The sequence below is a fragment of the Centroberyx affinis genome, unplaced genomic scaffold (assembly GCF_046629955.1).
Source record: "Centroberyx affinis isolate AG114_WGS23_722 - 3 ecotype Tasmania unplaced genomic scaffold, CSIRO-AGI_Caff_v1 ptg004126l_1, whole genome shotgun sequence".
Classification (NCBI taxonomy): Eukaryota; Metazoa; Chordata; class Actinopteri; order Beryciformes; family Berycidae; genus Centroberyx; species Centroberyx affinis.
The window spans coordinates 241,600-268,658 of NW_027281900.1; the positions used below are offsets into that span (position 1 = coordinate 241,600).

General features: G+C 39.5%; 3 protein-coding genes across 3 annotated transcripts in view; all 3 read left to right on the forward strand.

Moving 5' to 3' along the window:
• Positions 1-6,859, forward strand: part of prom1a (prominin 1a) — an 84,800-nt gene extending 77,941 nt beyond the window's left edge. The window contains exons 21-29 of the mRNA XM_071542581.1: positions 360-413; positions 514-594; positions 678-746; positions 1,634-1,723; positions 3,589-3,704; positions 4,633-4,656; positions 5,079-5,147; positions 5,859-5,909; positions 6,790-6,859. Coding sequence (XP_071398682.1) covers positions 360-413; positions 514-594; positions 678-746; positions 1,634-1,723; positions 3,589-3,704; positions 4,633-4,656; positions 5,079-5,147; positions 5,859-5,909; positions 6,790-6,859 — 624 coding nt within the window. The remainder of the gene's footprint in view (positions 1-359; positions 414-513; positions 595-677; positions 747-1,633; positions 1,724-3,588; positions 3,705-4,632; positions 4,657-5,078; positions 5,148-5,858; positions 5,910-6,789) is intronic.
• A 7,568-nt stretch (positions 6,860-14,427) lies between these two features.
• fgfbp2a (fibroblast growth factor binding protein 2a) lies at positions 14,428-16,432 on the forward strand. Its single transcript, XM_071542591.1, has 2 exons — positions 14,428-15,294; positions 15,823-16,432. Exon 1 carries the CDS (start codon positions 14,621-14,623, stop codon positions 15,284-15,286), a length of 666 nt encoding a protein of 221 aa, XP_071398692.1. The 5' UTR covers positions 14,428-14,620; the 3' UTR covers positions 15,287-15,294; positions 15,823-16,432.
• A 3,154-nt stretch (positions 16,433-19,586) lies between these two features.
• Positions 19,587-20,192, forward strand: LOC139663819 (fibroblast growth factor-binding protein 1-like). The gene has a single exon (XM_071542569.1). It carries the CDS (start codon positions 19,587-19,589, stop codon positions 20,190-20,192), a length of 606 nt encoding a protein of 201 aa, XP_071398670.1.
• The last annotated feature ends 6,867 nt before the right edge of the window (positions 20,193-27,059 follow it).

The window sequence follows — 27,059 nt, forward strand, 5'->3', positions numbered from 1 at the left end:
TGAACATGAATGGTTTCGTTCCAAAATGCTATGTATCCATTTTTAAACATGATTAGAAATGCTACTTCCTCACTCAGTCAAACATTTGCTAGCATTTTTTTAGGCAAAGGTTTCAAAGTTAAATGTTTTTGGTAGATATCTCATTTTGGAACAAAACTCTTCCAATGTTTTTGTAAGAAGAAACCGCTCTTCTTCTGCATGCCTGTAATGAAAGCAGAATATTGTTCATCCAGTGTCTTGCCTGTTCTCCCCTGGTGTTTCATTGCCGTGCGTTTCCAGGTGTTAAAATGACCCCTGTCTGTAACCCCTGACCTTTGACGTCGATGGTGTTAATTTGTGTTGTTAATTTCCCCGTAAAGAGCGCATTGAACCAGAGCATGAGGTTTCTGGAGAGAACCGCGTCCGACCTGCCGGTGAGTAAACCACCAATCCAGTCTTAACCAGCAATCTAGACTAGACTTAAACTTAAACTAAGGCTTAGACTGATAAAAACCTCTAATTTCCTCTCTGCAGAACAAAGTTTTAGCTGTTATCAACGCCATCGAAGCTGCCCAGTATCTCATCTCCCAGAATGCAACACAGTTGATCAATCGGGTAACTAGTATTACTTTCTTTGTTTATATTTCCAACTGATGTGTAACTGATATGTAACTCATATATTTCCTAATCTTCCTCAGGAAACAGACAAATACACGGCGACCATTGTTGGCTACTTCCAACAATACCTAGAATGGGTCAAAACCTCCGTAAGTGTTTATGTGTTCATTTATTAACTTTTAGAGGCTTGTGGTTCTCACTTTCTCACAGCAGTTCATAGTGTTGAATGAAGACGCTCTGTACAAGACTCATTCTACACTGCTGGTGCTGTATACACAGAGCTATGTACTGTCACAAAGAGCTTTGCATGTTATACCAGAGTTTTTGGTCTAAATATAGCGCGGACAAATATAACAATTACAACCTCTATAAATTTGAGGAATTTGCTTTGTGGCACATTGGTTTCTGCTGTAGCCAACTTAAAGAATTCAAAACAAATGGAAAAACAAGCTTCTTTGAGATGTTTGAAGCCGTTTTGTCAACCTCAAAGCGGTCAATGTTACATTTTCATTACAGTCAGAATCATTTTGGTTTCCCAGTACAATAAATGTACAGGGATTTGTCATGGTGGCTTTGGAGCAGGAACACACAGGATCAGCAACTAGCATAGTAACACAAGTAGTGTTACATGTTACGCCTGCAGGTACAAGAGAACTTAACATTCAGAGCAAAGGGAAGGTGCACGACATACAGTATAGACAGTAGACTGTACATATCACTCCACATACTGTATATACTGTACGTAGGCAAGGCAAGGCAGCTTTATTTGTATAGCACATTTCATACACTGAAGCAATTCAAAGTGCTTTACAGAGTAATAAAAAATACAGTAAAGGTAAAAAATGTACAATTAAAAAGTGCAAAAGTACAGACAAGAGAACCACAAGATAAAAGACCTAAAAAGTAAACTAGTTAAAATCACATTTAAAAGAAAACAAAAAAGATATAAATAAATAAATATAACAGTGCAGATGAGAAGATGAGACGTACATCCTACTTGACGTATTTCTAACTGTTTATATCCCGCTGTCTGTAGCTGGCCATGGAGGTAGCAGCATGCAAACCCTTCAGCAACATGGTGGACACAGCGGAGATCGTAGCTTGCAGCTTCCTGGTCGACTCAATGGTAAGAGTTTATTGGGCGGGGGGGGGGGGGGGGGGGGGGGGGGGGGCATAACAGTTATGGCTGAAAAACGAAAATCTTCTAATGGCAGAAATCCCAGATCTGGATCACCACCAAAATCTAATCAACTCATGCTAGAGCTACCTGTCCACCAAACTGCTGCCAAATCTGTTCTGAACTTTTTATGTTAACAAACCGGAGACAGACTGGAGTGAAAACATAACCTCCTTCCAACTTCATTGGCTGTGTGTGTGTGTGTGTGTGTGTGTGTGTGTGTGTGTGTGTGTGTGTGTGTGTGTGTGTGTGTGTGTGTGTGTGTGTGTGTGTGTGTGTGTGTAAACAAACCGTGACAGAGGCTGCAGCTTTGAATGTGGGAGAATTGTTCAGTCTTGGCAGAGGTTTGTACTCTTCTAGTTTAAATTGAAATTAAAACTTTACAAAAACCTGGTTGCGTCTTGCCGGCTCAGCTGGCACCGTGAACACACACCGTCCTGGGTTCAGATCTGGCCTGGGACCTTTGTCTCATACCGTCTTCCTGTCTTAATCTAATCTAAAAAACTATGTATACTGAACAAAAAAATAAACGCAACACTTTTGGTTTTGCTCCCATTTTTCATGAGTTGAAATAAAAGATCGAAGACTTTTTCTATGCACACAAAAGGCTTATTTCTCTCAAATTTTTTTCACAAATTTGTTTAAATCCGTGTTAGTGAGCACTTTTTAGAGTGGCCTTTTACTGTGACCAGCCCAAGGCACACCTGTTCAATAATCATGCTGTTTAATCAGCATCTTGATATGCCACACCTGTCAGGTGGATGGATTATCTTGGCAAAGTAGAAGTGCTCACTAACACGGATTTAAACAAATTTGTGAACAAAATTTGAGAGAAATAAGCCTTTTGTGTGCATAGAAAAAGTCTTAGATCTTTTACTTCAACTCATGAAAAATGGGAGCAAAAACAAAAGTGTTGCGTTTATATTTTTGTTGAGTATAGAAAAACCTGTATCAGCATGCACTACATATAATATTCAGTAAAAAAAAGATCCTAATATGATTTCTTGGTCAATATGTTCAGCACGACTCAGTATGCATGTTGAGCAGCGGTCTAAAGGTGGAGCAGGGAGACTTTTCTAACCCGACATCAGCCCATCTGCTGTGTCAGCAGGGCGTCTTGTTAGCAGCACTCTGCAGTGACAGGAAGCAGAGCAGCTTGTTAATGAACCTCCTGGTCGCCTCCGACCCCCCGCAGGTCCCACAGGTCCCACAGGTCCCACAGGTCCCACAGGTCCCACAGGTCCCACCGTCCCACCGTCTCCGGACACACAGACCAAACGCGCTCGTTAAAACCAGGCCGGTCACTTTAACAGACCGGAGCCTCAGAGTCAGGAAACTGCTCACAGATGAGGCTGCATGATATTGACAGATGCAATTTTTGTTTTGCTGAATATTGTGATTGCAATACAGGTGGATGCAGCTTTTTCTATATTATTTCCTTCTGAGTGCAGAGACAAAGGCTTTTCACATGAGATAAAAGTCATATTATAGGCCATTATGTCATATTAGTAGGCCATTTAATAGCCATTATGAAACAGGAATATTGTGTTTAAAACTGTGAATATAAAGTCATAGCTGATGTTTGAATGGGATTACTAGTTTAGTTTACTTTACTTTGATTTAGTTTAGTTTAAATAATCTTAAAATAAGAAGAATTACAAGGAAAAACAAGCAAAAATATGTCCAGATCATAAAAAAAACACCATAATTGGCTTATAAAAAACCCATCTCCCCTCAGAGGAAATAGTCCTACATTTATAATTGTTTATAACAGTGAACCTGATGTTGACATGCTGGTTTTGTGTTTGCTACAGAACACCTTCTGGATGGGTCTGGGCTGCAGCACTCTGTTCCTGCTGCCTAGCATCATCCTGGCTGTGAAACTGGCCAAGTACTACCGCAGGATGGACACAGAGGATGTTTATGACGAGTGAGTAGCTGCTGTTATTCTGCCGCTGCTTTTCTAACTGCAAACATGTTCAGGTTCAGCTGTTTTACATGAGAAGGATCAGATATGATGCCCCTGATGGATATTTACCACTTAGATCAAAGTAGGAAGATTCGTACTGTCCACTGAATTTACAAGTTGACCTGGTTAGTTGGAGGCGATAGATACTATATAATCATTATAATAGGAAGTTTATATACTTTATAGGATGTTCTTTCTTTCATTTTCCTTCTTCCTATTCTCTGCCTGTTCACTGCAAATAATATCCATCTCAACAAGTGATTTTACACTGAAAAGAAAGAAATATCTCTTAAAACAAGTGAAAAAAAATTCCTGAATCAAGTTGAATTGTGCTGGAAGCAATTGAAATGATCTGAACATACTGAGAAATTTTTTCACTTGTTTCTTGGGAAATTTGGTTTTAAGACTCAGTAAGAGAAAAAATGACTTGTTAAGATGGTGGGTTTTTTTTAACTTTTTTTTTTGTTTTTTTTTTTGGTCAGAGTTGCTCTGCTGTTCTATTGTTAATCTCTTCTCTCCTCCCTTTTCTCTCCTCTGTAGTTCCTCTGTTTCTGGGACTTGGCATTTTACTTTGTGATAACCATTTCTACTATTTCCATCTTCCACATCCTTTGTTTTTCTGTTTCATTCCTCTCTGTCAAGCACTTGGCACTTTATAAAGAAACGTTGAGGCGTTTGTCAAATTATTTTTCTTATTCATGGCTCTTGCGTTGACCCTCTCCTCTCGCCCCGCCCGGTTACAGCTGAGTCGTCACCAAGTGTCTCGCTCGGCGGCGTTTCTCGCCACGCGACCACTGCTGGTTTACAGGCAACTTTTTGGTGCATTTCTATTGCTGAGCATTTCATTAACATTTTTATGTTGTTGTTGTTTTTTGTGTTATCTTTATAGCATTGAGACAATTCCCATGAAAACGTAAGATTCATTTTACCCATCTTCCTCTCCTCTCTACTTCCATCACTCTGTGCTATTCTCTGGATCTTGTACATAGAATTGTTTACTAAATTCTTGGTGCTGGTTTTACGTTTTTAAGCTTGGAATTGCTCTTATGGGTGGATGGTGTGGCTTCTTGTCGTGTGCTACCTTTGAAAAGTGCCCCTTACCGTTCATGAAGGGCTCTTGCAATCGTTACCTTACAAAAGCAGCAGTCCACCTGTTTTTTCGTAAGTTATGGTATAAGATAAAAACACTGCGGTTTATACTCAAAAAGGCTTTACAAACATGTTTATGTCCTAGCGCTCTAGCAAAAGAAAACCTTTTTATCCTAAAAGTTTGATTAGCATGCCATGTCTCTCACATTTTTCATCACTTTTTTGTATACGATATTTTGTTTTCAGTATGGAAATTGGTAATAATGGTTATCATAATGAGCGCTTACAAGGTATCCCAAATCCTATACTGACAAGGTAAAAATAAAGATAATCCTGCTGCATGTTTTGGGGAGTGGAGGCATGCGCGACAGCTTCGGGGTGCAAGCATAATGAGGTGGCCGGACGCAGTGCATGGCCTCAAGGGGGTTGATTCACCACACACGCACACACACACACACACACACACACACACACACACACACACGTGGAGGTCAGCACCACTGAACGATTACACACAAGCAACACTGTCAGAAGTAATGGTGGCAATACTTTTGTTTGGCCTTTACACAAAAAATGTCAAGTCATTCACAAAACACTTTTAACAAACAGATTTGTCATAAAGTGCTTTACAGAAAACAAAGGACAAGAACAGCAAGTTGCAAGGAAACAAAGGCAAATATTATTAATGCATCACAAACTCGAAGAAATAAGGTGTGTGTGTGTGTGTGTGTGTATGTATGTATGTCTGTGTGTCTGTGTGGTCCCACATACAGGTGTGTTAAATACCAAATTTTTACCAGATTTGTTGATAAAACTGAAGCTAATTCCTGGATCAATCCTTCCCAAGTCAATGTATTTGCTACCCTTACTTTTCTCAGTGTTCCCAGATGTTCTGCTGTGTGTTTTTTTGTGTGTTTTTTTTAGGAGTCTACCATATCACTAACCTACTGCATGCTCTGTCTGCACGCTGGGACATACTGTATGGTTATATGGAATGAAAAAATCTTCCTGTTTCCTCTCGTTTAGAGTCAGCCAATCCCCGATGAATGTTCACCTGATCATTTTGTTCAGAGAGAGGCAAGCATGTCAAGCTTTGGTGTGAAACTGAATGCTGCTCGTTTTGACTCACTTCTTCTAACAAACTTCTAACTGCATGGTTTTTTTTTTAAGTTGTATTTGGAACAGGCTGCCTTTGGACAGCCACACTACTGTAACATCGGCTATAGGCAGAGAGCAAAACGCCAAAATGACAGAGAAGACCAGTCACTGAGTCATGACTAATCATCCTTTGAACTTAATTGAACTTGTCCTTATTATATTTATTATATCTTTGAAGAGTTTCATTCCGAAAACAGATGAAAAACTTGAAAAAATGATGCCTAAACATAAAACCTATTGAAAAATCATAATCATTTCCTGGAAAACAGGAACTTAAATCATCTATATTTTTTAAATCTTCAGTGATAAATTTCATTGTTTTTCTCAAAATGGATACGATTTTGGAATGAAACCTGTATGAATCACAGTCCAAAAGTCAGTCAAAGTATGATTTTAAAGGGGCACTAAGGAACCTATGAACCTTCTATCAACCTGTGTTGGCCAACTTAGGAATTGCAACAACATTGACAAATCTCTGGTATAGTCGTTCGGGCTTGTAGAGATTTTTTTCCAAAACAGAATACAGGTCAGAAAGTGAGAAATCTGCAGATATATTGCGGCCATTTTGTGCTATGAGGCAGTAAAAACTTTACTTATTGCCCCTTTAACTGTACAGTTTCTCAGCTTTAATCCCTCAGAGGACGTTGATGAAGTGTTTTGCTCTCTGGCTTGTGAAACGCCCGTCCTGCTGCTGCGGGGCGGGAGGGGTCCTAACGAAATGGTGACGGTTGAGTTTGCCGGTCTTGGCTGTTGACGTTATTCCCTGTGTGTGTGTGTGTGTGTGTCTCTGTGCCGTTAGCATCCCCGCCTATGACACTATGAACAGGTTCCCGCGGGCCTCGGCTCCCCCGAGGCACATCGACTGGTGACAGAGAGCCGGCCTTTGTTCTGGCTCCTGAAAGGTATTTTTTTTTTTAAAACCCGCCGACGCATCAGACCACTGGTTCTCCATCACCTCACTTCACGGCTTAATTACTTCCTTCCAACCTCACTTACATCCTTCCTTTCCTTTCCACAGCTCTCATCTCGTCCTGCTGTCTGTCTGCCGTCACAACGCCATCCTCTCTGTTTTTTATCTTATCTTTTGCATTTCTGTTCTTTTCCGTCTTGTATTTACACGTTTTTCTTATGTCCCCTTCCCACCGATCCCTTTTTTTAACACTTCATTACAGCATGTTGTAACGCTTTTCTGCATGCAGTGACTTTGCAGGTTTTTGGCATCGCTAACGAACCATAAATGCCTTGACGGTATTTACGACTGTTTGTGACTGCTGTGTCACTGTGTGGAGAGGAGAGGTGTCGCATGTGTTTGTTCCGCCTAACTTGAAGGTTTTGTCTTGTCCTGTTGCTATTAATGACATATAAATGACATTAATGACATATTTTGATGTTAGAAAAAAAGGACTAATTTTCTGTACAAACAGTAGCCTCACTGAGCTGCTTCCTGCTTTCATTTGAGATGATTTAGGAGCCAAATTGGGTCAAATTTGTTTCCTCTTTTATGACGGCTGTCCTAAATGATGTGGGAAAGTTTCATCCCAAAATGAGATATTCAACATTTTGACGAACACCTACTCTAAAAAAAATACATCCAACATAGTAAAAGTCACTCAAGATTATTACGATTATATAGAAATTATTTGCTAATTTAAGGCCTATGCTTCTAAAATAGTATAATTTCCGATTATACAAGCAGTTATTGAAGAATGAACATGAAGTAACCAAAGTTTCCAAAATGGATATATAGCATTTTGGAATGAAACCTTTAATTTCTAGTGGAGAAATTCCCAATGGGAAGCAGGTTATATGGGGTTACTGTAACAACAGTAGTGAACAAGCGTAATGCTCTCTTTGAAAATCCTCCATGGAGCATCATGAAAGCATCACTGACTTTGCTTTCATGTCTTTCATTTCACAACCCAGCCAGAGCATCATTAATCTCCTGGGCCATTTAAAAGCAATATGTTTTGAATTATTCAGGTAATCTTAATAAATGTAATTCATTTTCCCCTAATATTTGTCTTCCTAGTGCCCTCGAAAACTGGAACTAAAACACTGGATAGTAAGTTTGCCTTTTTACATTTTTACATTTTACATTTTACATTCTAGGAAGTTAGCTGAATCTCTTATCCGGAGCGACTTACAGTGAGAATTCAACAGTAGAATAAGCTTTAATTCCTAGATCAACATTACAAACAACTGATAGTATGTAGAGTGTAAGGGTCAGAGCCATTCACTACAGAAGATGCCCATCTTATCATTTAGTCTGAAAATCTAATTTTCCTTAAAACAAGTGAAAAAATGTGTCAAATGGATGAGATAAGTTTAATTTGTTTTTGAGGGAGTTTCATTTGTTTTGAGAATTTTCTATGGACCAAAGTGACACAGTGACATATCATGAAACAAAGCAGATCACTTCACTATTGTCAAGATACAGAAAATTCTTGAAGCAAGTTGATTTACATTGGAAACAAGTGAGATTATCCCACCCCATAAAATTGTTTCATTTGTTTCAAGAAAAATATGATTTTAAGATGTAATATGAGGCTAAATCACTTATTTTATGGCATGTGGAAATATTACTGTAACCCAAGAATCATCCTGTAAGAGAGATGTTATAGGAAAATACATAGGAAAAACAAAATAAGAGCTAAGACAAAAGAGCAGCAATGTGTATATACAGAAATGTATAAAGCAATGCACGAATACATTGTTATATTTTGGGGTTGTTGACCAAAACATTTTCTTTTTGTTTCATCTATTTTTAAGCCGTTCGTTTCACATCCCCTTCGGACCAGACGGAGCTCAATAAAAGCCGGACTTCCTTACCACAGAAGAAGACTGAACGAAGCACTTCTGGTGTCTCTCCCATTATCTTCGGTGATCAACTGAAACCAACCTGGCCAATCAAAGCCTGTAGTATAGCTGCCTCCCCACCCAAAAAAACCCTTCTCCCTTGGCGTTAATCTGAGCCAGTGTTGTTCTGCATTTTTTTTCAAAAGACTGTCGTGTCTGCGTTTACATTTGTTTGGACACAATACGGAGCTGAGGAGCAGTTCAGCGGGAAGACGTGACAATAACTGTAATGCCTGTTGATTGCTCATTTTTATGTACTTGTTTGTGCTTTTTCGAAAACAGTGGCTCAAAGGTCACCTGATGGTCATGGCAAGCTGCTAGGAGAAAAATAAAATGGATGCGTTGCTTTGAGCACAACAGTGTGTTAAGTGTGGGGCAGTTTGTCAACACACTGTTTGTTGGGAGCGATACATATTGATAAAAATAGGGATGGGACAATATTACGAAATTCAATATATCGCAATACAAAAATGTGACAATACATATCTAATACTAACTATAGTATTCTAATATTAACCCTAAGTGCAAGAAGAATCATCCCCAACTGGCCAGTAAACTGAAAACCCTGACATGTATTTTTCTAGTAGTATTAGTAGTATTAGATAGAATACTATCTAATACTACTAATCGCGATATTAGCTACATTTTATTCTGCTGTAGTAATCAAAAATGAGACAATTTCATAAACTCTCCATCCAAATTATATTATCTGCACTTTGTAATGACATTTTTATATTGTTTACAACGTTCTAGCAAGCCAATGCCATTGCTAGAAAGATTTGCGGCTCAGAAATAAACATAATTCTGCACATAATTTTTGTTTATTGCGTTGTATTGCGATTTTATCGAATTGTGAACCCCATATCGCGTATCGAATCGCATCTTGAGATGATCATAAAGTCCCATCCCTAGTTAAAAAGTAACGCAAAAGTGTATTTTCTGAAACTAGACACACTGATTTTGCTGAAAACGACGCATCCTTTTTAACTATAGTGTGTGTGAGTTGGTGGGTGCATGGTATTTTAAATGACTGAGGTGAGAACTGGATGATTCTAACCAAGCGGTACAAATATAGAAAAACAGGTGGTTCCTGGATGTATTTTTGTGCTTAATATAAAGAAATTTAGCATGACTTTTTTTTATATGTTTACAATATTACAGGACAGCCAGAATTTGCCATCTTTGCTGGTTCGGGCCACATTGCAAATGACTGGTTGCCTTTCAAAAGTATGTTTCACCATGATAGTTTGACAGATACGCTCTTTCTTAAAGGGAAAATCCACCTTCAGATACTCTTACACTGTTAGATATCAACTCAACCTCCCTCGTCTACTTCTACTTCAGTTAGTGATTTCCTACATTTCCCAGAATGCCTTTCGACAACCCCCCCAGAGAACGGGCCTGAACTTGTTGCATTCAGCTGAGGATTATATGTGTAGGTGGAGAGAGAAATAGCGATAGCAACAGTTAATTGAGAGTTTTTCAGTCGAGAAAAAGCAAGAATCGCGCCGCTTAAAACTCGAAACCCAACCTGTCTTGTGGCTGCATTGCATTCTGGTCTATTGAGGCTGCTGTCGGTGGAGAAACTGGTATCTCTGCCTCTTCTTTAGGATTTGTCCCTGTATGATTATTGAATGTTGGAAAGATTTATTGAAAGAAGCCCTTGTCCTTTGATTCTGACACCAAAACTTGGCATTCACCATTGATGTTTTAGCTGAGAAGTTTTCTGCTATCAAACTCAACATTATATCTCATATCTTGGAAATATCTTATTAAATATCTTCGTTATTCGCTGGAATAAGAAAAATACACCACCAAAAACAAAATAGACCTAAGAATGCAAGGTACACCACCAATAGCTGTTTTTTTTTAACAGTGTTAAAGTGTTGAGGTTGGATTTTCCCTTTAAATCATGTGAAAACAAAGTCAGAGCGTAACAGTTTAATATCTCACACACCTTGACAAGGCATATAGATCGTTCCTTAGGTGATTAATTGATTAACAATAATGCAAACTATCATGTTGAGTTCACTAACATGACATTTTAATCGATATCTTTCTTGCTTTCATAGAGGTGATACTTTTTAAGTGGAGAACTGCTTTTTCAAGCCAAATCCTATTTTTACTGTAGGTCTCAGGTCTTAGTGGTCTATCGATTATTTGCTTATTTTGTTTCAGAGTTTTAACCCTACAGTAGCTATGGATACATTTGAAACTATGGAACGAGTGAATGTATTCAAGAGCTATTTTTTATTTTGTATTGATTAACATGTCTGGTGGCCACAGATGGCTGAGACATGCTCGACTCTGACCATCACTAACGCATTGGGCAAGCCAATCCAATGATCCCGCCCATCTCCCTTTATTGTTTACAGGTTAGACGTGCGTCCGCAGCTACTGTCAGCGTAGTAAAGATGGGAAAAGTTAGACAATCTGTTCATGGGACAAGTGAGCGCTGTCAATCAAACGGCAGAAACCCAGTACAAGGCTTTATGGCTTACACAACTGATGGTATCCATGCACACTGCAAAAAATAATATCCATCTTAACATTTTAAGTTTGTGTTTTATTATGAGTTTGGCTGATTCATATAGAGTGCAACAGAATAAGCTGCAGTTCCTACAACAAGCAACCAATTGTAAGGATTAAAAGTAATTTGATTTTGTGTTGAGTCTTAAAATTTGACTTTACATAAAATGAGTAAGAATCAAAATTCCCAGTTTGGTGAGATAAACTGACTTATTTTCAGTACACTTTTAGTTGTTTTAATAATTTTAAGAAAACAAGTGACAATTGATTTGCATTGAAAACAAGTGAAACTTTCTCACTTCATGGACCTCATTCTCATGGCAGCCATTTTGACTTCTGTCACTCACACTTGAGGTGGTAAACTCTGCCTAGAAGAGCAAGTAAGCCTAAAATATCAGAAATTGGACTTTTATCTTTTCAAATATTCCCCATTGAAAAATGAAATGAAATGAGGTTCACATTTTAAGGTAATATATTTGTCCCACTATTAGAATCTAGCCTAAGTAGCTAGCTAGTAGCTAATTAGCTAGTAAGCTAACATTAGCTAACTTACCTGCTAAATTTGAGCAGGCGTTGTATGCTAGTTGTTCCAGGGATTACTAGCTAATTAATAACTGGTTGTCCTCACTTATGTTTTTAATTAATGCTAGTTTTATATGCCAATCTTCTGGGTAGAGGCTCCCACCCCAAGTTTGACATAAATTAAAAATGGCCAACATACAATGAGGTCAACTGGTAGCTTTTCACTTGAGGGAAATAAGATTTTAATACCTAACACTTGATTGACTTGTTAAGATGGACAGTTTTTGCAGTGTACAGTGTATCTTCAGTGTGCGCACTTTGACAGGACTATCACAGAATTAGCGGTGTATCAGAGTCTGTTTATGACCCATCCTGGGGGAAAAAGGTATGATTATTACACACACAGTTTTACTAAGTGCTTAAACTAGATATCTTGTATCCAAAACCTGTTTGGACGCCATCAGGACAGGTACAATGGTAACTGGTTTGAAATGTGATGCTCCATAGTTGAGCACTGATGGAGCCACTGGAAAGAAACTTTTTTTATGTGGTGATGAACAGAGTGTACAAATTGTGAATAAACTTTCAAATTCAGTTTGTTTCTTTCACTGTCGTTCTTTTCAGCTTTCTTTAGAGTTTCAAATGACTTTACGTTTTTTCATAAAAAGTAGTATTTTGAATAAGCAGTTTTTGATAACATGTTTGGTATAATAGTTAGGTTCGTATTTTTAGGTTTAATGTTTTTGTGCATGCAAATGAGAAAAAAAACAGAAGGATTTTGTGCTATGGCACAAAATAAAGTGCATTAATAGCAAGTAAGAGAATAAATAAATAATATAAATATAAATAGCCCTGATGCAGATGATGATAATAAAATCATAGGGAACGTAAGAGTGTTGCAGTGAGTGGGACAGGGTGTGTGTGTGTGTTTACAGAGAAAGCAGGATAAAAATATGTGCTGTTATTGAGCGTGTGTGTGTAGGTGTGTGTTTATACAGAGAAAGCAGAAGAACATGTTTTAATTGTGTGTTGTGTAACTGAATCAGTTCTTCAGATGTTAACGAGTGACACTCACCATGAGACAGTTTGTTCATGGAGTATCTTAAGAATTTAACACAAGACCGCACATTCTTAGGCGATGCTGCCACCGCTGGCCAAAACCCTGCTGTGCTGTGTTACTGGTCAGCTATTTTCAATAGGAGATGATTATCTTCCTCTATAAGCTTCGTTCTGAGGTTTCCTCAGTCACCAGGCAGTATGTGAATAAACACCACCAGCAAAACCACATGCCAACTCACTCCTCCTCCTAAATGGGCTTGAATATGAGACAGATGTGGACAAACTGGTCAAAAACAGAAGAAACGGCCCAGAGAAAAATTTATTTTTATTTTGTTTACTTTGACATCAAAAGCTCTGTTCGAGTGGCTTTGCAATGAATGGTCATTTCCAGGATTTTCACAAATAATCCATGTTTATTCACTGAGTTATGCAAGAGTTAGGTTTTGAACTATCTACCGTTAACTCGATGGGTGGAGCAGGGAACTAACACTGTCAGGATTAATTTGGTGTTTAGCCAAGGATGGGAGTTCAGCTGAAGGATGTCACTCCAAAAAAATGAGGCACTCCTACTCTAACAACATGATTTATGGCACGAGCGTAAAACTCTATTGAGTATTAATGAAGTTCCTGCCTATTTTGAGCCTTTGACTTGGAAAACAGTGGCTTTTTAGAGGATGTAGTGTTTTTTAAATACTTAACAGTGAACATCAGGTAACTTTTTCAGGGGGGTACAAAATGGATCTACCCTCTAATTCTTTTCTAGTAAAGCACAAGCTCCTCCGGATGTGTCAATTACTGCTCCCACTTCACTCACAATGAGACCTTTTTCTCCAGATGGGATTGATTGCCTGGGAAATAAAGCAGCTAAAGACAAGTCCCCAACCCCCCCTAACCCCCCCACAAATCTGGCACTCTCTGGCCCAACAAGCATGCTACATACATGCAGTCTGAACTCACCTACTCTATTATGGGCTAGTCTTGTTCTTGCTTAATTGGCCCGGTAATTACTTACCCATGTGAGAGGAGCCTCTGAGTGACTCGTACTCACGTTTCTCTCTTCATGGCTGTGCAGTCAGATTGTGTTTATGTTTGGAAGGAAATGATAGGTTCTGCTGCCTGGTTGCGAACCTCAGCTGCCTTTTAAAACAAGCAGGAACTTGACGGGTACAGCTTGTGCGTTCGCATGAGTGTATTCTGAGACATGGCTTGTTTTTTTATTGAGATGCACTTAGCAGACACAGTAGAATTATCTTTTTTTTTAATGTTTGCATGATTACATAAACCCTCTGGAGGCATGAGTGCATCAGCCTCTTTTTGGGGGAGTTGTTCTCATGAGATCCAGTTGACAAAGTTGAGTTGTCAAGGAATTTGTTCATGAGTTACTGTCTGAACTCTCATTATGTAACACCTGGGCAAACGTGAGCAACATCAGTGTCACCCTCCCACTTGGTTTTACGTGTGGCACCAGACAACTCATAACTGATGTTGTCACTGCTGAGGGCCTCCTGCTCTCCTCCCCTACACAGCCAGCTTCTTTTAGTCTGGCTTTTTTTTTCCCCACCTGAATTCCCTCTTTGTGTGCTCAACCAATAAATAGCAGGAGGGACCCTTCGCTTGTGCAGTCCCTCTCTCCTCCTCCCACACTCAGCATCCCATCGGAAACCATGTGGACTCAGGCCAGCGCTCCGCTCCTGCTGCTGCTCGCCTGCTGCCTCTGGCCGGCCGAGGCTCAGAGCGACACCGGAGGCAGGAGGCAAAGCATCTGGGACGATCCCATCAGGTTCAAGACCAAAGCCGGGGACTTGTGCACCATGATCGTCACGGGACACAGGGAATTCACCAGGCTGCGTTTGTCGTGTCAGAGCAACAGGCGCTCCTACTGGTGCGAGTACATTGGTAAACCTGACACCTGTCGTCCCTACAGCAAAAACCCTCGGCACTACTTCCTCCAGATGTCGTGGGGCCTGAGGAAACTGCAGAACGCCTGCCAGGCGCCCAGGCAGATCAAACCTCACATGTGCAAAAAGGCGACCGACGAGTCTGAGATGGTCTTCTCGTCGGCTTCCTTCCCCCGGTCGGGGACAGAGACCGTCAGGCTGGTCAGGCCCGTGAGGCCAGAGCCACAACCCGTACCTACAAGGCCCGATCCGCCCAGAAGAGCTCCCACAACCTCTGTCCGGGTCCCACCGGGAGTAAGAACCACAAAGCCAGGCACTGCGACACCGACAGCACCCACCGCCAAGAGCCACGCCAGGAAGATGGCTCAGCAGTACTGCTGGAAGTCACTGCAAGGCGTCTGCGCCTACGTCGTCGGCTGGTTTCGGAATTAACGAGGAAGGTGAGCAGCAAACGTCATCTTTAATCTCATGATACTGATTGGAAAATTTCATACAGTATCCACAAGTTTTTCAAAGTCTTTTTGAGTGATTTTATGTTTTTAATACAGTCTCTGGAATATGTAAATGGTAAGAAAAGTGTGTCTGTCCCACTGATTATTACAACAAACTATTTCAGAATGTAGCTACTTAATTTGGTTTAGTGCTGTCCTTTTTTCTACTTATTTGTTTTTAATTTAAGTTTATTAGTCTATCATTTTTTTACCTTTTGTAAATTTTAAATCATAAAACTACAATATCTGAATGTTGTTTAAATGCATAATTGTTAATTATATATAAATATTGTTGTATAATATATAAATGTTAATTTAAAAATCCCAAAATACTGTGGAATAACTGATCCTGTGTAGGCTATTTAAAGCAACACTGCCTCCAGCACTAACTTTTTTTTCTTCTTTGCTCAAGATATTACTGATGCTCATAATTTTCAACTACATATATGCATTTCCCCCTCTGTTATATATTCACAGATTTACAATTCTGATGAAGATAACTTCACGAGTCTGATTAAAGCGGCACTTGGAGGGGATTTCCAGACGATGGGGTTTGACATTCGACGGTAGAAGAACTGCAGCGCCCTCTGCAGGGGGAAAGATGGTACTGCCAGTCAAACCAAACTCCTGGCACTACTTCACCATGAGCCTTGCATGTATGTTCTGTTGACAGCCATACTAGTCTGAAATGTTTGGTAAAACATCATTCCAAGTGTCACAACTGGGAGAAAACTACTACCTGACTGCTTAATCAGGTATGAACAACTGTTTTGTGAAACGGTTCTTATAGAGTAGTGCTTAATACATGTATGAAATGGTACAAGTTTAGCCTGTGACAGAGGCTCCACACACCTTTTTAAACCATATACTGGACGCAAGACAGGCAAGCCTTAGGTGCCATATACTTATGTATTTATGTTTGTTTACTTGTATGTATATTTGCATCATCTAAACCAAGCGTTGAATATTACGTTGTTGGGGAAAGACCAAGGTTTTTGTTTTGATCCACTACTGGTGTGTTTTGACAGGAAGAAATTATGAATGTCAGATTTTTTTTTTAATGCAATGAATAAACATTGGTTCTTAATTTCTGTGTCAATAAGGTTCATTTTGTTGCTTGTTCCTAATGAAAAAGACTATATAACTATAACAATCCTATAACACATTTTACAAAGATACTATTCAAATATGCAAAAGTGCGGGGATATTGTAGGAATAGATTATAGTGATAACGTCTTTTGATCTCACTACTGAGCACCACAGATGCATATTATAGGAATATTATCTGAATATTATAGTAATTTTTCGTTGGTGGCCCTCCAAATAGCCTAATATTCCTACATAAAAAAATATTTAAAAAAAAACTAGGGACTTTGGACCCTGCTCCTGGGATGCAAACTGCAATACCTGATATGACCATTGGGTGTCACTGTTGCACCAGTTTAACACAAAGTCTACCGAGTTCTATCAGTAAGTGACTCCATGCTGCAGGACATCTGGCCTCTTTCAAGATGTTTTGGGGTCGATTTATCTTTGGCATACCGTATACTGACAGATGTTCCAGTGATTTCAAAATCTTTTAAACATGAAAACATTTGAGTAATTTGCATTTGCTTGAAGTAAATGTGGCTCACCGAGTAGAGCACGAGTAGAGCACGTACCATTTGGCTCAGGCCTTCCAGCAGTGACCTGGGTTCGAATCCGACCCGTGGTCCTTTGCTGCATGTCCTCCCCTTGCTCTCTCTCCCATACCTTCCTGTCTTTCTCTCTCACTATATCTCTCAAATAAAGTATAAAATGCCAAAAAAAATAAATCTTAAAAAAAAAAGAAGTTATGTTATCGTGGAAGTCAGGCAGCCTGCCAAAATGCTGAGGTAATGTTCTAATATTTCTAAATAAGTCTGGTAATCATAACAATTTTACTTTTGTAAGTACTCAAAGAGGGGCTCAACTCATCTACCACCAGTGTGTAGCACCCACCTGGGTGATGCACGGCAGCCAGTTTGCGTCAGATTGCTCACCACACATCAGCTATCTCAGTGGAGAGTAGAGGACTGAAAGAGCCAATTAGGTAACAAGGGATGATTAGGTGGCCATGATGGAAGGAAGGCCTGTTTTGGGAATTTTGCCAGGGCACCGGGGTTACATCCCTATTCTTGCGATGAGTGCCGATGGGATCTTTATTAACCACAGAGTCAGGACCTCGGTTTAACGTCTCATCCAAAAGACAGTGCTCACTCACAGGACAGAGTCCCTGTCTCATTGGGGATATTATTCATGACACCAGAGGGAAGAGCGCCTGCTACTGATCTTCCAACACCACTTCTTCTCCCATCCAAGGACTAACCACAGCCAGACCTGCTTAGCTTCCCAGACAAGCTAGTGATGTGATGCAGGAGCTATGGTACTGGCTGTGGTAATGAGCTGTGGTAAGTGTGACTCTATGATTAGAAGCTTCTTCAAATGTATTTATATATTGATCGATATTAATGAACTGAGAGTGAAATGAAATGATATAACTAATAAAAGTGCATGAGATGTTGTACTTGAGCTATACGTAATGTGTGTGTGTGTGTGTGTGATATTTGTAGTCCGGTTATCTCACTGAACTAGCAGATAGTTTTGCTGGATTAAAAACATACTGTTGTTGTTTCAAGACATTTGCTTTAAACAAGATAAACTGCCTTATATACTTTCTTATTTCATGATTTAATCTCTTCGTCAAACTGACATGAACCAGCCAATGCAGTAAAATAAGCTGACTAAAAATAAATCTCCTTAATATGGTTGGATACAAAACAAAAGCCCTTTCCAAGCTTATCATTTTGTGTGTGTGTGTGTGTGTGTGTGTGTGTGTGTGTGTGTGTGTGTGTGTGTGTGTGTGGAGGGGAGGGGAGGGTAGGGGAGGGGCTGGCTCTGCAGCAGCAGCAGCGCAGCCACATGCAGGTGAACTATTAAAGGCGACGCTCGGCTCTCAGGTGTCACAACGGAAAACCGCAGTTTACACTCTCAAAACTACAGGTAAGTTTACTAAAGTCACCATTACTGCTGCTCTAGGACCAGTGTGTGAGGATCAATAATGAAAAAAACACTTTAATATTCCTATATTGACTTATAGTATGTCTGTGATACTGAATAGTGAGTTTATAGTGACTTTATCTCCTATGGTATCATTATAATATTCTTGTAATATTCCTATAGTGACTTATAGTGTGTCTGTGATACTTAATAGTATGTTTACAGTGACTTTATTATACTTGATGGTATTTATTTATTTTTTATCGCTTATGGTATCACTGTAATAATCTTATAGACACTTATAGTGTGCCTATGATACTCAATATTCTTTTATAGAGTTTAAAGTTTATAGTGAACTTATTTCCTATGGAATCACTATAATATGCCCATAATATTCCTATAGTGATTTGTAGTATGTCTGTTTGTATGTGTTCAATAGTGAGTTCATAGTGACCTTATCATAAGATTGTTTTACCTCCTGTGGTATCCCTATAATATCTCTATAATTTCACTATAGCGACCTGTGTGTGTGTGTGTGTGTGTGTGTGTGTGTGTGTGTGTGGTAGTCAATAGTGAGTTTAGTAGTGTTAGTAATGCTATTTTTTTTACCTCCTATGATATCACTATAATATTCTTATAATATTACTATAGGAACTTACAGTATACTCAATAGTGAAATTATAGTGACCTTAAAATCCTTTATTGAAAGGTTTTATCTCCTAAGGTTTCAGTATTCCTATATTTCTATAGGAAATTATGGTGTTACTCTATAGTGAGTTTATAGTTCTGTTATTGTACTTTACAGTGGTACTTATTGGTTTATCTCCTATGGCATCACTATACTATTCCTATAGGAAAACTAGCTTATAGTTTTGCTGTGATATTTCTTTATTATCCTTCATTTGTGTCTTGTGTTTTGTTTTGTTTCCTTGTGTTTTATTTTGTCGATACTGCATTTCATCAGTTTGTTCTGTGATTGATTGTTGATTATTAAGACCTAGGTAGGCTTGTACTCCTTTGAGACATGCTGTGTGATGAAGGGCTGTTAGAAATAAATCAACTTGAACTTAAATAAATGAACTTCTAAAATCAATAACAGGATTGTAAAAGTTCTCATTAGTATAGGGGGGAATACAAATGATTTGAGGTAACAGATCTAACTCCCAGTTTCTCCTCTTGCAGGTTGTTTATTTTTTTATTTTTTTTGGAGAGGTGTTGGTCTCATGGCTCTCCTGACTCATGTAACCGTCCTGCTGCTGCTGGCCTGCATGTCCCAGCAGCTGGTGCTGATCAGCTGTCAGGGGCGGAGAGGACGGGCGGCGGGCCGGGGCAGAGAGAGGGACAGGGGGCAGAAGGAGGGCCGGCAGCACCCCAAGTCCGTCGGACCTCTGCCGGTGAGGGGGGAACTGGTGGCCAAAGACAAGTCTCAGTGCACCTGGGTGGCGACAGGCCAGGAGCTCCTCACCCTCTCCGTGACCTGCAGGAACGGAGACCGGCGCTTCAGCTGCGAATACGTCGCCAAACCGGCCGCCTGTCCGCAGTACGCCTCCAACCCCAGACTCTACTGGAAGCAAATCGGCAGAGCGCTGAAGAAGCAGAGGAAGCTGTGCCGGGACGGCGGTGCTGCGGTCAGGGCGGGCGTGTGCAGGAAAGCCCCCGGTGACGCTCATTTCAGGATGGCCGCCCCGCCTCCCTCCCCCAACTCCCGCCCCGCCACTGTCAAAGCCTGCAAGCCTGATAACAAGAAGCTGGCGGAGGAATACTGCAGCGACTCCTGGTCGAGTTTTTGCACGTTTTTCTTCGTTATGGTCCAGAACGATGATTGCTGAGGAGAAAAAACTATCACAGTCACATCGCTGCTTGGCTCGTTATAGACTCTTGCTGCTCAGCCATCAGTTCATTCATTTATCCCTGCTCAGTATTGTACAGTGTAAAAAAGAAAAGTTAAAAGTTTATGTAATCTCTCCATTTTGTTAACAGTGGTTCTACCTCTCAATAAATATTTTCTATCTATTCTTTGATATTGCTCTATGGTTTTTTCCCTTAGAGTATAAATGATTGGGGTTATAAATACTGCATGAAGCTAAAGGATATTGTAAAGGATAATATGCATCAACTTATGATAATACTGCATGGACTGGCCTTGACTGTTCACACACACACACACACACACACACACACATATATAAGCATACACCTCTGCTGGCAGCCCGGCCCCTTTGCCCTGTCAGTTTTCCTAGAATGTATTTACTATTTAATTTCATATAAAGACATTTGTTTGCCATCATCTATATTTAAAACAACATGATGTGCTTAATTAAAAAAAAAAAACCTGCTTTAACAACAGCAGCTTGTATTTCGATGTGTGGGAATTTCCTTATTTCTTGAGTTTTGAGTCCCTGCCCTCTCAAAATGTAAATTCTGCTGAAGGCATTTGCCAGGAGATTAGGAGTTTGAGCATGCTGGGTAATGACACAGCAATTTAACCAGAGGGAGTTTTGTTTTTTGTTTTTTTAGAAGACTTAGTCTGCATTCCTTGGCATCGACAAGCTTCTGATTCCACATTGTCAGGGTGAAATGTTTAAAACCTCATTTACACCACCTGCAAAACCAAGGTCAAGGTGCAGCAGTAGCTTGTTAAAAGCATTGGATAGTCCTAATGAAAAGAAATAGTTGGAATTTTAAATTGAAGATTTCAGTCTTCCTTACCTTTGATGTAGATTTTTCTGTCTTTCAGATTAGATGTGCATTACATCCTGATCAGTGTAACTAACTACCCGCTGCCAAAAATATTATGACTGAAATGGCGCTGAATAGTTTGGTCAAAGTTCATTAGTTACTCTACTGTAAAACTCGCTGAGTGACCTTGAAACAATAAATTCAATCAGAAAATGTCCGTTCATGTCAACAAGTGTTAGCTGAATCCACTAATTGATGGAATGCATTCCTGTGTTACTGAGGAGGTTTTTAGTGTCAGTTGTTCTTGTGTCACAAATGATTTCACCATCAGAGTCGCCTCTTACTAAGAGCAGGTCAAGTCCTTGGACTGGCTGGGATTACTTGGCCAGGGTCTTAACGAAAGGCATTCTGGGAAATGTAGGAAATCACTCACTGAAGTAGAAGCAGAGGCAGGTTGAGGGAAAATGGGTACACAAAAAAAGTAAATTACAACACTTCATCACAAAATAACTGCAGGCATGTAGTGAACGTCACAAAGACAAATGGAAGAACTGCCTGTTCACTGGTCATGTCAACACTCCACACAGGGAACAATTTTAACATACAGATAAAACGTAAACCGAATATACCGTAGGGGGCTGTTGTTTTCATATTTGTTCTTCATAACAAGGCAATGTGCCAATATAATAATCACTTAGTTACGCTCTACAACACACAGTGTTAAAGAGCGTAAAGTTCAGACTGTCATATTTTTAAAATTGCACTTAAGAAGTCTTTCACCTGCAATCATTTTTATGACCACAGATACCTCTGCTGTAACCCATCCTTCAGACAAGCGCCTACATGACACACACACACATTCTCCACACACTAACAACCACCTGACATATTCTGCTCCCTTGGAATGGAAACTATGTCCAACTGTAAGAAACTCAGTGAATTGCGGTCCTGTAGGCTATGTCTCAATGATGATGATGATGAAGATGGTACTAATACTGTCTGGGTGAGGGGTTTGAGTCCCACATTCATAATGTACATACTCATGCTAATGTAACACACTTTGGGTAAAATGGCGTATGTTTTGTTATGATTGTTTGCTGCATTGTGATTTATCTTGCTCGGTTCCCAGCTGCTGCACACAGCTCAGTTAAATCCCCCATGATTATACAGTCACTCAATCCTCAAAACTTTCAAGGCCATGACACAGGTGCAACAATCTGAGGCATTTTTACAAACAATTATGACCAAAAGAATTTTGATTTCAGTTATGATTTTGTTGCTGATAGCTACTACAATTTTATCCACACCGATTTTAACCAATATGCAAATCCCTGTCTCTGCTGAAGGCAATATTGCCAATATATATTTAGACTTGTGCTCTTGCCTGAGTCTGGTTATGGGCGTTATATATAATGTTTCAATTTAGTATTCAAGTCAATTCAAATGTATTTATCAAGTGTTTTTAAAAGCTTTACACAAAGAAATGATATATGCATATAAAAACAATATATTATAAAACAATGAACAGCAAGAGCAAGAGTAGAACAAGCTTGTGTGTGTGTGTGTGTGTGTGTGTGTGTGTGTGTGTGTGTGTGGGTACTTCATATGTTATTCATTAATCCTATACATTCCAAAACTTCCTTTGAAATGCCTCGGCTATCTTTAAGTTATGGATTAACCATGAATAAATGAGATGTTGTAAAGCATGGTTTCCTTCTCCGGTTTGCGTAGCAGGAAATAAGATACAGAGGAGATTGTGGTTTATCACAGGAGATGAAGGATGGGGTTGATTTGATTTGAACGATGACACTTTTTTTGTGATTAAGGTACAGTAAATTCTCTGTTGGGCCTTTGAAGATGTAGTCCTACACCAACTGTATGTAATCCATACTCTTTCCCATACTTAACACTCCTACAGCCTATATAACATGTGTTGAAATTGTCAGCAGCATATACACAATTGTTATAGGCCTATTCTGTTTTTTATCATGACTGTTTTTATTGCTTATTTTATATTCTGTAGGCCTATTTGTGCTTAGCCTATATTCGTATTTCTTTTTCCCTGCTGAATCCTATCACATTTGCTGTCGTGGCAATCTAATTTCCCCCAAAGGATCAATAAAGTTTCATCTCATCTATAGGTGTGATCAGTGCTGAGAGTGATGTGGACAGTATCACTGCAGAGCTCTTAAGGTGTTGTGGGACCAAATCAATTTAACATTTGGGATGGTGCCCAGTTGATAACCCCAGTGACGCACACTCTCACCCTATTCCTCTCTTCCTATAACATCCAAGCTTGGTTTCAATGTCGGCTAGCACAAAATGTCACTACAACCATGAAGTATTCATTAACTTCCTCGGCTTAACATACCTTTCCTTTGGCTCTTCGCCCCATCTGGGGCAAGAGGCACCTATACAGCCCTCCACCTCAGGTGGAGGCTTAACATAAGCACTCATTAACTTGTTATTCATTACACTAGTTACCTAGATCACAGCTTAAAGATCTATTATACTGATTCTTTGGTCAAAGTTTAGAATCTTTCAGAAGTTTCATTCCATGATTTTTGTTCCTGCATTTAGCTAGCAGTAACATTCAGCACTGGAACAAACAGAAATTAGATGCTTTTCTAAGTGGGACAGCAGCTCACCTTCCTACCAAGCAAACAACCAACCAACCAACCAATCGTTCCTCTGGTAGAAAAACTCCCTGAGCTAAAGGCTTTACAGTTGTCACACTCCTAGCGTCATCATGGAGGCCCATTGGGCAATTAGCTGTGCGCAAATAATGCCTAAATATATAGGCCGGGCAAGAAAAAGAGAGATATAAAATAAAGGTAACTGTGGTGTGGGTCTAGGTAATTTCAGTAACATTGTAAGTAAAAGTGGGCCTGATAGAGATCGTTTCCAGATTTAGGTAACTGTAGAAACTGTCTTCTTTTGTAGGCTACTACAGTCTCTGCTGCAGTGCATGAGTGCATGAGAACCTGATCAGCCAGCAGACTAGTTTTGCAAAGTTAACAGGCGACTACTAGCCACTACTAACACTAGCTTCTGGCTGTTAGATACTTTAGGAAGTGGGCAAATCAGATGTGTTAAAACACAGCGATAGTCAGCAAACCAGATACTATTGTTAGCTAGCTAACAAGCAGACCTACAGCAGCTACTTAAGCACGTAATCAATCAGAAGTGAGTAGCCTAGCCTAGGCTATATCAGAGTTGGGGAAGTCAGATAAACTCTCTGGTCTGGTATAAATGCTACCCTTCAGCTAATTTAGGAGCTCAATTTACTGAAAAAGAGTATTTTCATGTTGGCTATTCTTCAATAGCCAACATGAAGTTGTTGCTGTTCACCCATGCTGCTCTAGATTTGTTCATATCCTGTTGGTGGGCGGAGCCAGAGGCAGCCTTCCTGTGTGGACTTACAGGTGGCCTGATGGCTCCTTCCTCCTGATTGGCTGAGAAAAGTGGGCCTTGGTCAAACCAAAACACAGAGAGAACACTCCCTGCCACTACTGCCACTAAGGCGATTTGGCACAGTGTGAATATGTGTGTGTGTGTGTGTGTGTGTGTGTGTGTGTGTGAGTGAATGGGCATCAGCTCGGGTTTGATTTGTAAAGAGCTTTAGTGTTGGTGGACCCAGGATTACAAAGACCTGGAAGGAATTAATGAAACACCACAAACATTGCATTGTTACTGTAAAATGAGACTGCTAAGAACAAGCTGGAGCGCGGTGCTGGTGACCGGACCGGACCAAGCTTCATCGTCTCTGGCACAGTTTACTCTGGCCTGTAACTGACACACATAACAAAGTCACATTCTCACAATAGAGAGGAAGCTAGCTAATTAGAGCAGAGATCCAACAGAAATGTCTAGTGAAGAGGTAATATATCTCCATGGAAAATACCGGAATAATACGTTGTTATTTTTGCACTTGAGAACAAAATGTCTTGTGACACTGGTATCTCGCTGAAAACAAGTAGGTGTGTGTAGGTGTGTGTGCGTGTGTGTATGTGTGTAAGTGTTTTCAAGTGAGTTTTGTAAGTTTTGAAATCTCAGCACCTGGCCAAGTAATCATTGAGTCACTGGTATTGATTAACAACCTTATCAACCCCCCAATCTTACGTATTTCACCTCTAATCTTTTAACTACATTTATTTGCAAAACATCATGAAGAGCATTATCCTTACTCTGCACCATAGTAGGTACATTCGAAAACAAAATCATTAAAACTGAATAATATGGGACCTTTAATGCTGTAACATCAAGCTTAGATATGACAACAAAATGCCACAGGCAGCGTGATGGAAAAACAAATTTGCAGGGAATTGCAGTAAAGACATAGCGAGTCTAACAGCAGGAGCTTCTCAGGCTCAGCTGAAGCATGCCGACACATGAAAGCAATTTCCAACTTGAGCCTTGAGGTGGTGTCAAAATACATAAACGTCTAAAAAACACTAATTAGTTAAACATAAGGAGGGTGCTCTGAATACCATTCTGAACCACAGAGACGTCTAGCAATAATCACCTGGGTTTGTTATGAAATATAGGCCTATAAGTCTAAGTGATCATTAAGGTGAGTTGATGGATCCAGACTCAGATCTTCATTTACATAGCAGTATAAGACTTGTCCATTATGTAAACATGCTTGCAGCTCTATAGTGTTCTCCCTCAAACATAAACTGTATTTAATTATAAGAATCATAACAACCTATAAGTATAGGAATAATCACCATAACGAGGTAGGATGATGTCTGGGAAATTTCACTGAAATACCATGAGATTCATTAGTGCCAATAAAGATCACATGTATAGTAATAGTCAAGAATTTGTTTTTTTATTGTCTTAAATGAACAGTTAAGAGATTTATTCCAAAACACTGTAAATCCATTACAGATCATTGGTCAATATTAAAAAACAAAACAACAGATAATTCACCTAAAATCTTATGATTTGGTAAGTAAAGCATAGCTAACAGTCAATCATTTTCAATGGTGAGTCTTACTTTCATATCAATAATAATTCTGTCACATTTTTGTAATGGTGGATCTCTAATTTTGCGATGCATCTCTTCATTTCCAATAATGGAAAACAGTGTTGGGAAATAATCTTTGTTTGTTTTTTTTAGCCTTTGCTGCCACCCTGTGGTTCAACTTCAGCTTCAGTGGAGTCATTTCTTTTCCCATCTACTGACCTAAGGACCCAATTAAGTTTGACATCAGGCAATCATGCAGAAAGACGTGAGGGCAACAGAAGTATTTATATGACTCAACAAATGTCTATTAGCATCCCGTTACTTATTTATCACTGACAGCCATGTTGCAACCCAAGTCCGGATCAGCAGTTCATTTGTAATTAATGAGAGCGCGAGCGTTGTCGACATGAGAGGTTTAATAATTCAGCAGCAGCATTGTATTTTCTAACTTGCATTTAACACATGAAGTCAGGCATGTACATTGTGTATACATTTAGCTAGTAATAGGGTGTAAGCAGGACAATTTAAGTATTTCAAAAAAAAATTAAAACATAATTTCAAATGCACATATGATCCTATCTACTATTTTAAAACAAAGATCTTAACATAACACATAATTGGAATAGTAACCACTAATCTGCTTAATTTCCATGCCAGCAATCATTTTGTAAGAGTCTGTGTCAGTTGTTTTCAAATGGTGAATATCTCATCTTGGAATGAAACTCTTGTGTTAACTGAATATGTGTATTGTTGTAGAGTTGTGTACTGATTATATTGTGTTTTACATTAAAGAAAAACAATAGGGCAAGAGCTTTAAAATGAATCTCTAAACTAACTGCTCTTCCTTTAGTTCCTGACCAAGATAATGTCATAAGTCAAGATGACAAGCAGGGTAATTCACGCTAATTCAATCAATAGCAAACCAATGTCAGAAAGAATCAACAACTGTGGATCGATAACCTCATCTCTGGTATAGCTTTGTCTGGCAGCACCATCACAGCTCATCATTCAGTGCTGCTGTGCTCATCATAAAACAGCAGCGTCA

What these genes read in the sequence shown, in the direction of transcription:
- fgfbp2a (XM_071542591.1), top strand. Translation starts at nt 14,621, where the DNA reads ATGTGGACTCAGGCCAGCGCTCCGCTCCTGCTGCTGCTCGCCTGCTGC.
- LOC139663819 (XM_071542569.1), top strand. Translation starts at nt 19,587, where the DNA reads ATGGCTCTCCTGACTCATGTAACCGTCCTGCTGCTGCTGGCCTGCATG.